Source organism: Macrotis lagotis, chromosome 7 (genome assembly GCF_037893015.1).
Source record: "Macrotis lagotis isolate mMagLag1 chromosome 7, bilby.v1.9.chrom.fasta, whole genome shotgun sequence".
NCBI lineage: Eukaryota > Metazoa > Chordata > Mammalia > Peramelemorphia > Peramelidae > Macrotis > Macrotis lagotis.
This window is the reverse complement of record NC_133664.1, coordinates 106,921,168-106,933,591: the sequence shown is the minus strand read 5'-3', so window position 1 is coordinate 106,933,591 and position 12,424 is coordinate 106,921,168. Positions and strand designations below refer to the sequence as shown.

The 12,424-nt window shown below is 38.4% G+C and overlaps 1 protein-coding gene across 1 annotated transcript in view; it reads right to left on the bottom strand.

The window, feature by feature from the left end:
• DENND11 (DENN domain containing 11) overlaps nucleotides 1–12,424 on the bottom strand; it is a 52,940-nt gene that overhangs the window by 25,444 nt on the left and 15,072 nt on the right. Inside the window, exon 2 of the mRNA XM_074193542.1 lies at nucleotides 5,092–5,191. Within this exon, the coding sequence (XP_074049643.1) occupies nucleotides 5,092–5,191 (100 nt within the window). The remainder of the gene's footprint in view (nucleotides 1–5,091; nucleotides 5,192–12,424) is intronic.

The window sequence follows — 12,424 nt, the reverse complement described above, 5'->3', positions numbered from 1 at the left end:
GATTGAAGTATTTTTTTATTTCTTTCTTTTCCTTACTGTTTTTAAAGATGACTGTTATGGGAATATGTCCTGTATAACTTCATAGTATAATGGGTACCCTATTTCTTACTTTTTCAATAGGTAGGAAAAGTAAAGGGAGAGGAATAACTTGGAAAATAAAAAATATTTTTTGAAAAACTCATAAGTAAAACTTTTCATTTTCTTAATGCAGAGAAAACCAAAAAATGTAAAAAGGAACAATTTTATTTCCACCTTGTTAAATTTCTTATATTTATTATTATCAAGAATAACATTGGGGTGGCTAGGTGGCGCAGTGGATAAAGCACCGGCCCTGGAGTCAGGAGTACCTGGGTTCAAATCCAGTCTCAGACACTTAATAATTACCTAGCTGTGTGGCCTTGGGCAAACCATTTAACCCCATTTGCCTTGCAAAAACTACCAAAAAAAAAAAAAAAAAGAATAACATTAATAACAGCAGTGTTTTGGAAAATGAAGTACATTATAAATATTAACTCAATTTATCCTCACAATAACCCCTAGGAAGTACATAGATGATATTACCATCCCTGAGTTACAGATGGGAAAACTTAGAACAAGGTAGTGACCAGCCAGTACCTGAAGCAAAATTTGAACTCCGCTCTCCCTGAGTACATCATACCACCTAGCAGCTTACCTTCCCTATCACCCATTTCTCAACTTTAATGCCATTCTCAACCCCTCACTACTACCACTGCCAAGTTTTTTCTCTCTCCTGACAACACCATGTATGTCCCTAACATACACCCAAGGATCATCCCTCATTCCTTCTCCTGTCTTATAATCTGTCTCTCTCTGCTTCAAATCTCTAAATTAATCATTAAATAATAAACATCAGTTATGTGTCAGACCTGTTCTAAATACTGGGACACAAAATGAGGCAGAAGACAATCCTGACCTCATGGAGTTTACAGTCCAATTCCTAGTCTAAGGCATCCTCCACTCAACTATTAATGTGATTTTTCTCAAAGCAACCCAGTACAACCCTTACCCATTTAAATGGCTCTCTATTACCTGCAGGATCCAATACAAATTTTTTTTTTGGCATTTAAAGCCCTTCACAACCCAGTTTCTTTATACTTTTCTAGTCCAAGACCAAGTCTTACTGACATATTGTTGTCCCTTCATCTCCCAGCCTGAGCACTGACTGCCCCATGCCCCAAATGCACCTTCTCTTCACCTTGACCCCTTTAGCTCCCCTAACTTAAGAATTCAGCTCAAATTCTACTTTCAACTGGAGACTTTTGCCAATCCCCAATGAGCTGCTAATGTCTTCTACTAGGATTACCTTTCATCTGTTCTGTAGATAACCTTGCCTTAACATTTGTTTGTTGATGAACTGAACATATATTTTTAGGAACAAGCTATATATAACAGAAGTGTATAGTTCTCTATATTAAAATGTACTAAACTAATATCAGCACTTCCCTCACTGCACTGTTTTAAGAATCAAGATAATAGCTATAATATATAATAATATATTATATAATAATATAATAAATAATAAAGGACTTTGTATATTAACATGTAATGTAATTTTTTATTATAATTTTTATTATAATTTTATTAAATTTTTTGTTCCCTGTATACTTTGTATTCTGATGACTAAGTTCACCATAAAAAGAATATTTAAAATTGTAAAAAATTACCCTGTCAGTGACTAAGCCTATCCCATAGATACATTGATTGACAGTAAAGAGAGGCCTCTTGAAAATGTGACTTATAGGGGCAGCTAAGTGGGGTAGTGGATAAAGCACCAGCCCTGGAGTAAGGAGAACCTAGTTCAAATCCAGCCTCAGACACTTAATAATTACCTAGCAGTGTGGCCTTGGGCAGGTCACTTAACCCCATTGCCTTGCAAAAAACTAAAAACAAAAGTGACCTGTAAAAGAAATGGTCTTCATTCATTCATAGTGCTTGACAAATATTAACTATTAAATACTTCAATTAGCAAGCTATCATCAAGAGCCTGGGATTTTTTTCCCTCTTTTTTTCTATCTTTTATGCAAAGGATAGCTCATCAAAAGGTTAGAAAAACTCTCCAGGACCACTTCATTTCTCCTTCTTAAAAAACAAAAACAAACAAAAAAAAAAATCTTAAGTCTTTAAGATCAGTGATTAAATACAAGACTGACTGAACTCTTTTCAGTAAGGGCTAAACAAATCAATTTGGGTTCCCATTGCACAAAAAGAAAATTTTGGTCTTTGTGGTCACAACTAGAGAACTGATACTCAGGGAATCATGTCTTTCAGTCTCATCCACAAGATAAGAAATATAAATGGGTAAATTCTGCCTCTTCCCTATGGCAAACAGACCCATGTTGGGGGAAAGGCAATGAATAGTGTGGTTAGCTTACTTTGTAGTATTTTTAGCCACCAGAAAAACTACCCAGCTCTAGGTAGACACTGTTCCTTTTCAAAAGCTTCATAAGTCAGAAGACCACCATCTGACAGTAGAAAGAAGAGTCTAGAAGGCAACATTTCCAGAGCTTGTAACATGATAAGAAATGGACAGAACAAGTCTTTGGAAAATAAACAACCAAATTGGCTAAGGGACTAGGGAAACATACACTTCATTCCATATACAACTCTAGACTTCCCCATCATGCTAGAGCTGCCTCCTCACTCTGACCCCTACAATCCCTCCCTCTGACTAGCCAGTTCCTTCCAAAATCTCCATTTAAAGGAAACACTTAAGATTGACCATGTCTTCATTGTCTCTGGATTCCACTGCTGACTCTCTCAAGATTTTGTCCACCATACTCCTTATCTAGTGACTTCTCCACACTCCCATCTCCTTGTTTTTCAGCTTCTTCCTTTATATTATAAGCTTCCTGAAGTTAGGGATAGCCTTTCTATTTTTATTGTATTCTCAAAAACTAGTACAGTGATTGGCCCACAGTTAAGGGGCTAATAAGTGTGTTGGCTATAAGCACTGACAAGTAGCAAACTAACCCCATAGAAATTATACTCTTTTCTTTCAAAACTTGTTTTTAATCATTTTATTAATAAAAAGTCAGTTCTATGGCTTGCAAAGCTTATTCTCACAACCTTCAAGAAGTACATATACCTGCATTACTTCACAATGTCTGGAGGCTAAGTGCATGAATGTTATCTTTATTTTTACAATATGGAAATCAGTTCCAAGAAAGGTTAAATAATTTGCCCAAGGTGCTACAGGAAAAAATACATCAGACTCAAGGCCACAGCTCCTAGATTTCATATCTAGAGGCTTTTTTTTCCCTCCAGGATGGCCTGTAGCTTTTCAATGTGGAATCAGAGGTTAAAAAAAAAAAAGCTGTGATATGAGAATATAGGTAGGGAATGGGGAAATTGGACTTTCTCCCCAGGGGAGGCTGCAAAGGAAACTATGAGGTCCATACTTGGGTCCATGCATGCTAGCATGGTATATTTGGGGTACATCACTTTTACCTCTTGCTAAGAGTCCTCTGGCTAAGTTCAGTGTTCCTCTGCCCTCTTCAATTCTTAGAGCCTGAAGATGCCCTTGATTAAAAAAATTATTTTCCTTCCAAATAATTCCCACTCATGATGCTCCAGTGACAGAATGGCAAAGAAAGGGGAAAAAACCCACCATGGCTGGCATTTTTTCCCTTTTTTTCCCTCCATCCTCCTATTTTGGAGAATTCAGTCAACAAAAAAGTTTGTTGTCTACCCTATTCTAAAATGATTCTATGACTCCAGATGATACAAAAGACTAAGAGATCACAGCTTGATTGTCTACTCATATGCTTTGGGATGAGGAATAAGTTCCTCTGCCCTTCCTGTACGCAATTTCCCTGTCAATAATAATTCTAAATAATAACAAACATTTGGCACTTTGTTTTTTAAATACTTTATAAAATGATCTATTTAATTTTCATAGCAATCCTGGGAGGGTTATTTAATTGTCCAGGCTAATAACATTAATAGCATTATCCCCATTTTACAGATGAAAACACTGGGGCTCAGGGAGATGAAAGAACTTGCCTATGGTCACAGAAAGACTCAAAAGTGTAAAATCACAATCAAACCCTCTCTCTTGATCCTATGCCCAACATTCTTTCACTACTGCCTCTCAGCCAACTTGACCCTGGAAAGATTACTGGATTCTGAGTCAGAAAATCTGAATTTTAATTCTAACATACCTCTGTAACTTCAAAAAATTATTTAAAGAAATCAGAATTTCAATTTTCTCATCTGGAAAATGAAGAGGGTGAACTAAGTGAAATCTAAAGTCCCTTTCAGTTCTAAATCTTCAGATTCTATAACACTACTAACTTGGATTTATTACAGAATGCATGTTAGTAGCATTCATCATCTGACCACTCTACCTTTGTGTTGTATACACAATGGTCCTTGCCTTACAAAGGGTGTTTCCTCTCTTCATTTCCTCTTTCAGTTCAGCAGAGCTTGTGGTCAGTGGGACCACGTGATTTCCTTCCCTTGTTCACAGCCTGGTATCAGTCACAGCTTATTGATTCAAGAGAAGCTATCCATTTCACTTGAGTTCCTTCAGGCTGCTTTTCACTGAAAGTCTTCTGATCACCATACCTCAACTTATGAAGACCTGACAATTCTTCCTAGAAAATATTTTTTGTATCTGGAATAGTGCAATTGAAAGAGAGACTCTAGAATCAGAGGATAAGGCTCATGATAAGTCTGATCTCACATTAAAACTGGCTTCTGACTTTTGATACCCATAATATAAAGTATTAGTCTGGATCCTAAGAAAGCTTCATTCTTTTTGTTGTTTTTTTGTTTTTGTTTTTTTAGGTTTTTGCAAGGCAAACAGGGTTAAGTGGCTTGCCCAAGGCCACACAGCTAGGTAATTATTGTCTGAGACTGGATTTGAACCCAGGTACTCCTGACTCCAGGGCTGGTGCTTTATCCACTATGCTACCTAGCTGCCCCAGAAAGCTTCATTCTTAAAACCACTATGTTGGGGTTGGGAGGTAAGCTGGTAGTTTCATAATTTTCTGGAAGATAAAGAACTTTTTTGGAGGGAGAAGGGCAAGGAGAACCAAAAGGAAGAAGGATGAGTTTGCAAATACTTACATGAAATCAGACTGAATTTTATGGGACCCACTAGCCATAGATTTGAATTCAACTCCTTCCAGATCAATATCTTGAGGGAGACACCATTCCAACATGTTACCTATGGAATATAAACATTACAAGTCATTCTGGAAGAAACTGTTCAACAAGAGTTTGTGGTAGAGTAGACCACTCAAGACCTATGTTGTTCAGTCTGAAACAAACCCTAAATCCCACTCACACAATCCACATTGGAGGATGTGGAAATAGACATCACAAAAGAATATCTGTTCCTCAGTTTTACTGTGCAGCAAAAGCATCCTTCAAGTCCTGTAAGAATTTTCTCTTAAATCTGCTGCTCCATTTGACTGCACCAACCAACCTCTTTTTTCCTTTCAAAGCCAGATTTTTCACATGACCATACCTTCATTTCAGTAGACTTCCTCAAGACTTGTCTTCTACTCTAATTTAAAAATCAACTTTTTTTTGAGGCCTTTCAATGATCTTACCAAATCCAATAGTCCTTTCTTTCTTTGATCTCAGTCTTTTTATTGTTGCTGACATTGAATATATCTTCATGAAAATCTTTACTCCCTTGATTTTCATATTATATTATGCCAGTTATCTCACCCGCTTAATTGGCTCTTTCTTCCACACATCTTCTCTGCAAATATAGATGTTCTGAGATTCAATTCTCAATTCTCTTCTTATCTTTCTCTTCTAACCCCATCCCTTCTATTCAGCTGATATCTCAAATCTTAAATCTCTAGCCTTAATCCTTCTCCCTGTATTTCCTGGTCCTCTATAGCCATATCTACTGAAAATACAATCCCTTTCATTTAAAATCAGTATCCATTCTCAACAACAGTAAAAATTGGTCTTCCTACACCACAACTTCCTGTCATTGGCAGAACTGGTTTCTCAAAGTCCATGAGATGAGCACTTGAGTAAGTAAGCACTTGCTCTGACACTGTAAAGAATGTATTTGTGTTGTTTAACTGATGCCTTTTCTTCATTCTATCATCTTATATATCCCATTAAGCCTTTACCACTTCTTTCTTCAAAATATTTTTGTATCTGGCCTACTAGAAAGGAAAAAGAGGCTGTAGATCATAGGACCAGAATTCAAATCCCATTTCTGTTACTAAATTTGCAATTTTAGGCAAGTCATCTTTTAAATGAGAGACTTAGGCTACCATGTTTCTCAGGTCCCTTCCACACTGTCTTAAGATCTTAATTCTTTTTTTGGGGGAAAAAAATGATTAACCAATAAGGCTCAGTTTCCCATTTCTCTATTGAGACACAGGATGCTCTGTTCTCCCGAACAAAGATTGTCACTGAAAGTGATTTAAAGAGTTCAAATGGCCCCATCTAGTGTTAGTTATGTTACTAAAGTCAGTGAATATTGTTCTCTCGGGTCTGCATACTTCACCGAGTCTTGTCATGTTTCTATGAATTCCTCACATTGTAATTTCTTTTAAAATAAAAAATATCCCTTGATGTTCATATGCCACAACCTGTTTAACCAACCCCTAATTGACGAGCACTTCACCCATCAATTTCTAGTCTTTCTAATAATAACAGCAATAAGAATGATAGATAGTATTTATATAGTGCTTTTAAAGTTTATAAATAGTATCTGAGTTTATCCTCACAGAAAGCCTGGGGGCTATATGCTATTATCATTCCCATATTATAGCTGAGGAAACTGAGGCTGACAAATTAAATGACTTTCTCAGGGTCATACCATTAGCATATGTCTGAAGTTAGATTTGAACTCAGGTCTCCCTGACTTAAATCATTTCAATACCTAACTAATTCCACAAAGAATGCCAATCTGGGTATTGGGCTATATATTGTACTTCCCCCCCCATTACTGACTTTGTGGCACATACTTTCTAATCATCCACCATCATCCCTATCATTTCCTACCTATGTTATCACAGAATATTAGAAGTTAAAAGGCCCACACAAATCACTTGGTCTGATCCCTTCATTTTTCAGATTCAGTACCTCAGGTCCAAAGTGACTTTTTCAGTATTTCTTATCTAGTTAGTGACAGAGTCGGAGCTAAAACTAGGTCATCCTCTCTCCCAGGTCACTGTTCTTTAAACCAGACTTTCACACTTCTGAATCCCCAACACAGTAATAATGCCTTGTTTCCTTGTGGTGGTTGAATCACATCCAACTCTTCATGCCCCATATGAGGTTTTCTTGGCAAAGATCCTGGAGTGATTTACTATTTCCTTCTCCAGCTCAATTCACAGATGAAGAAACTGATATAAACTAGGCTAAGTAACTTGTCCAGGGTCTCACTGCTAGTCAGTGTCTGAGACCAGATTTGAATTCAGGTTTGTTTTAATTTTTTACAGTTTTTTGGCAAGGCAATGGGGTTAAGTGGCTTGCCCAAGGCCACACAGGTAGGTAATTATTAAGTGTCTGAGGTCAGATTTGAACTCAGATACTCCTGACACCAGGGCTGGTGCTCTATCCACTGCGCCACCTAGCTGCCCCCTTGCAGGTTTTTCCTGACTTCAGACTGAGCCACTTTGCAACCTAGAAATACTCAACTATTAATCAAATTTAACAGCTATTATTTGCATAATGTACATGATTATTTCTCTGTACACTAATGGAAACACAAAACGATCTTTCTAAAGCCTTAATCTAAATGTTGACATATTTACTTAATAACTATTTACACATAAGAATTGTAAACATGATGGTGCCTAAGGAATCTTTTAGGGTACACTGTAAGGTACCCCATAAGTCACGGAATTTACAGGTTCTGCGTATTGATGATAGCATTTTCTTGGAAAATGGATGAGGCAGAACACAGTAGTTTACTTTCTATTATCTTGTCACGCAATCAAAATTTCACTTTCACAAGGAAAATACCATAATAATGAAATGCCAGAGCAAACACAATCCAATAAGCATCAGATAAAAAGCATGAATACATTCTTTATAGTGTCAGAGCAAATTCCTTACTCAAGCACTCATCACATGAGCTTTAAAATATCGTAACCGTAGGATCCCAGAAACAGCCAATCAGTAAGTATATATTCCAGGCACAGCTCTAGGCACTGGGGATCCAAAGGAAGAGACAATCCTGATGACAAGAACTTACATTCTGATGGGAGAAGGGAAAATGCAGCTTTAAAGTCTGTCTAACAAAGACAAAGTTAATTAATACAGATCTATAAAAGTAGTGGAATACAAAGTAGCTAGGGGTAGAGTGGAGGGAGTTTGGATCAGGAAAGGCATCATGAAGAGTATTATCTGAGCAGCATCTTAAAGGAACAAAGGGACCAAAGTGTGGAGGTATGGAGAGAACGCCTTCCAGGTGTGTGTGTGGGAGCATCAGGGAAGGTGGAGCAGGCAGGGCTGGGGTGGGGAGGGGAGAGATGGCTAGTTAGATGAATGGTCAGACAGATGGATGAGAGGGAGGGAGGGAGGGAGGGAAGGAATGAAGGAAAGAAGGAGGGAGGGAAGGAAGGAAGGAAGGAGGGAAGGAAGGGAAGAAGGAGGAAAACGAAGTAATGCCCATGGAGGCTGCAAAGATAACTTGGGGTCAAGTTGCACTGACAAAAGTTGGAAAATATTTAACAAAATAAGTAAAACATAATTTTTGCTTTTTAATTATTCAGTCGCATCTCACTCTTCCTGATGCCTTTAGAGGTTTTCTTGGCAAATATACTTGAGTTGCCATTTCCTTCTTCAGGTCATTTTACAGATGAAGAAACTGAGGCAAATGTGATTAAGTGAGTTGCCTAAGTGGTTACACAGCTGTTGTCTAAGGTAGGATTTGAAATCAAGTTTTCCTAATTCTGGGTCTAGTGCTCTATATGCTGTACTAAAACTTTAGCTACCCTAAAAATACACCAGAACACAGGTAATATTAGTAATTTGGTTTTCTAATCTAGAGCAATCCTTACATATGGTTTACTCCCACTTCTATTGGAGTTTCATACCAGTAGGGCACTAAAAGCTAAACAGTTTTACATTTTATTCTAAAGGCAATAGGAGACCACAGGAGTTGGTTGAATAGGGGAGTCTAAGTTCTCTGCTTAAGAAAATTATTTTGGTGGCAGTAAAATGTCTAAAATGGACTGATGTAGGGAAAGATTTGAATTAAGGAGACTTAGGAAGCCTTATAATAATTGAAAAGAGGAGTGATGAAGGCCCAAATTGAGAAGTAGGTCTGTAAGCAGAAGTTGAATGGCATGAGATGCCCTACTGGTATCAAATTCAAGTAGAAGTGGGGCTAGTAAAGCATCTGAGGCCAGCACATTATCCGTTTCAACACCCAAATAACACCTGCTAACAGGCTGTTCTAAGCTGAACATTTATTTATCAATGTTCTCACCAGTTGAATGTCAAATAGAATATTTTGTTATTTGCTCCTGGAGGCAACAGAAAGTCTCTGGAGTTTTACAGAGTGGAAGAGAGGGGTAAGATCAGACTTGTGCTTTAAGTAACCACAACAAAATCAATCAAATCAATCAAATCACCAATCACTCAGGCCAAAAATCAATAGGCAACTGGTAAATTCCTATTCCAGCCAGCTACTAAGCTGTGTACCAGGGATATAAAACCAAAGGGAGACAAGGCTTTGCCCTGGAGGAGCCTATATTTTACAATTAACATATTGACTTTCACATCCCTGTCTCCATTATCAATAGAAACCAAGAGAATTCTATCTCCAAATGCAGACACCCTACTTAAATGTCAGTTGCCATTCTGAACTGGCACAGAGATGGAGGAGGGACAGGAGCCAAGGGAGACATATGGAAGCAAGCTTCCCTTGCAAATGGGCTTTCGGTCAGAAAAAGGTAAGATCCTTTGAGATCCTGATCTAAGGTTCCAAAAGCCATATCAGAGGGATGTTCTCCTTTATGCTCAAGGGACAGAAGAACTGTTAACCCACCCCAGAGAGGGAGGGAAATTCAATAATGATAAAATGATGTACTAGTAGAAAAGGACTTGCACTGATTCAGACAGGAAAAAAGTCAGCAATAAGCTGAGAGGGGCACCTAGGTGGCACAGTGGGTAGAATATCCAGCCTGGAGTAAGAAGGACTCATCTTCCCGAGTTCAAATTTGACCTCAGGCATTTACCAGCTGTGTGATCCTGGGCAACTCACTAATCTTATTTTCCTCCATTTCTTCATCTGTAAAATGATCTAGAGAAGGAAATGACAAATCACTCCATTATCTCTACCAAGAAAATCTCAAATGGGTCATAAAGAGTCACCACGAAAAACAAAAGTCACCACAACAACCAGGGAAACCTTACTTGCTCTTATTCTTGTTCCTTCACCAATCTGGCTTGGCTCTAAAAGTGAAGGGGCTGGAGAGCTGGGATAAGCTCTATACCTTTGTGATTCAGTAGAAAGACTTGGACCAGGGGCGGCTAGGTGGCACAGTAGATAAAGCACCGGCCCTGGAGTCAGGAGTACCTGGGTTCAAATCTGGTCTCAGACACTTAATAATTACCTAGCTGTGTGGCCTTGGGCAGGCCACTTAACCCCCTTTGCCTTGCAAAAAAAAAAAAAAACCTAGAAAGACTTGGTCCAGGGTAGACAACAGGGCACCTGTGCTAACAGTTGCTATAATCACTAAGTTTCCTTCCCTTCCCTCCTTCCATCCATTTTTCTTTCCAATTCTCAAAGATTCTAATGACCCCTTTTAGTAGTTCCACAGGATCACTTCCCCCCTGAAGTGAAACAAAATATGCTGAGGGCAGTGGTCATTTCATATTCAGTACCTATGCTCCTTGAAGATTGGAACTAGGTTTTATTTACCTGGCTCACTATATAGTATGGGAACTTTAAAGCTGATCACAGGGCCACCTTCTAATCTTACTTTTAAGACAGAAAAGCTGAAGACCTTATTTAAAATGTTTGGCTGAGTGACTGTCTTCCCTAACTAGTTATTCTCTCTATTCAGATCTGTGGGGCCAGCTGAAGCACCACTCACAAAAGACTTTATCATAGGAATAATGATATCCATAAAAAGATCAAGTTAGTAAGTAAGGCACTCAGTCTGGGGAAGAGTCTGTTCCCTATGCTCGTCATGCCCAGTAAGGAATGCGCTGCTTGCTCACCTCTGCCTCACTCCATTGGTCTTACTCTTCATGACCCGTTTTGGGTTTTTTTGGCAAAGATACTGGAGTGGTTAGCTCTGCTTCCATCAAAGCTCAGCTTAATGACCACCTCCTACTAGAAGTGTGCCCAGATCCCTCCCCCCTTACCAGATGTTATTACCTCTCTCTCTCTTCGGAAATGTCTTTGTATCTACTTTTGTCCCAAAAGTCTTAGTGCCACCTTACACTTAAAATGGCACTAAAATTTTGGACACCCTGTATATATTTTGTATTTTCTTTTCTGGGTACTTTTTCTCCCCCTCAACGAAATAAAAGCTCCCAAGAGGTCAGGGGCTATTTCAGTTTTGGCTTTGTATCCTCAGCAACTAATAAAATATATGAGAATTGCCTCACAAATACTTATTGAAGGAATGGAGTTTACAATCTAATGGGAGAGATAATATGCGAATCAATATATACAAAACAAGCTACATAAAGTAAATAGATAATAATCAGCAGAGGGAAACACTGGAATCAAGATGGGTTGGGGAAGGCTTCCGGTAGAAAATGCTTCAAACAAATTAAGCCAGGAAGATCAGTAGTCCAAGTAGAGGAGGAGAGAGCCTTCCAGGCATGGAGGAGATAGCCAGAGAAAATGCTTTGAGCAGAGATGGAATATCTTGTTTGTGGAACAGCCAGGAGGCCAATTCACTGGATGGAAGAATACATATTATGGAATAAGATGTAAGAAGACTGGAAGGTAAAAAGGGCCTGCATTAGTGGGTGTAATGGAGAGAGTATCCAGCAAAGGAGACAGAGAAGGAATGGTCAGATAGGTAGGAGGAAAACTAGGAGAGAGTGTTGTCCTGAAAACCTAGAGAACAGGATCAGGAAGGAGTGATCAATAATGTCAAAGACTGCATAAAGGACAAGAATGAAAACTGAGACAAGGCCATTAAGAGATCACTGGTAACTTTGGAGAGAGTAGTTTCAGTAGAACAATAGGGTCAGAAGCCAGACTATAAGGGGTTAAAGACAAGTGAGTTGTTGATTTGTTACCAAAAACTTGGATGTCTGGTTTTGTATTCTTTTCTTTTTTAAAAATGAGCTGGCACTGAAGTGGCACACCACCCCAGTATCTTTGTCAAAAAAACTCCAAGTGTAGAGATGAAGAGTTGGACAATGACCGAATAATAAGACTCCTTTTAAAAGAATCACATAATCTAAGAAAGCCTAAAAAAAAACATTCTGGAGGTCTAACTGGTCT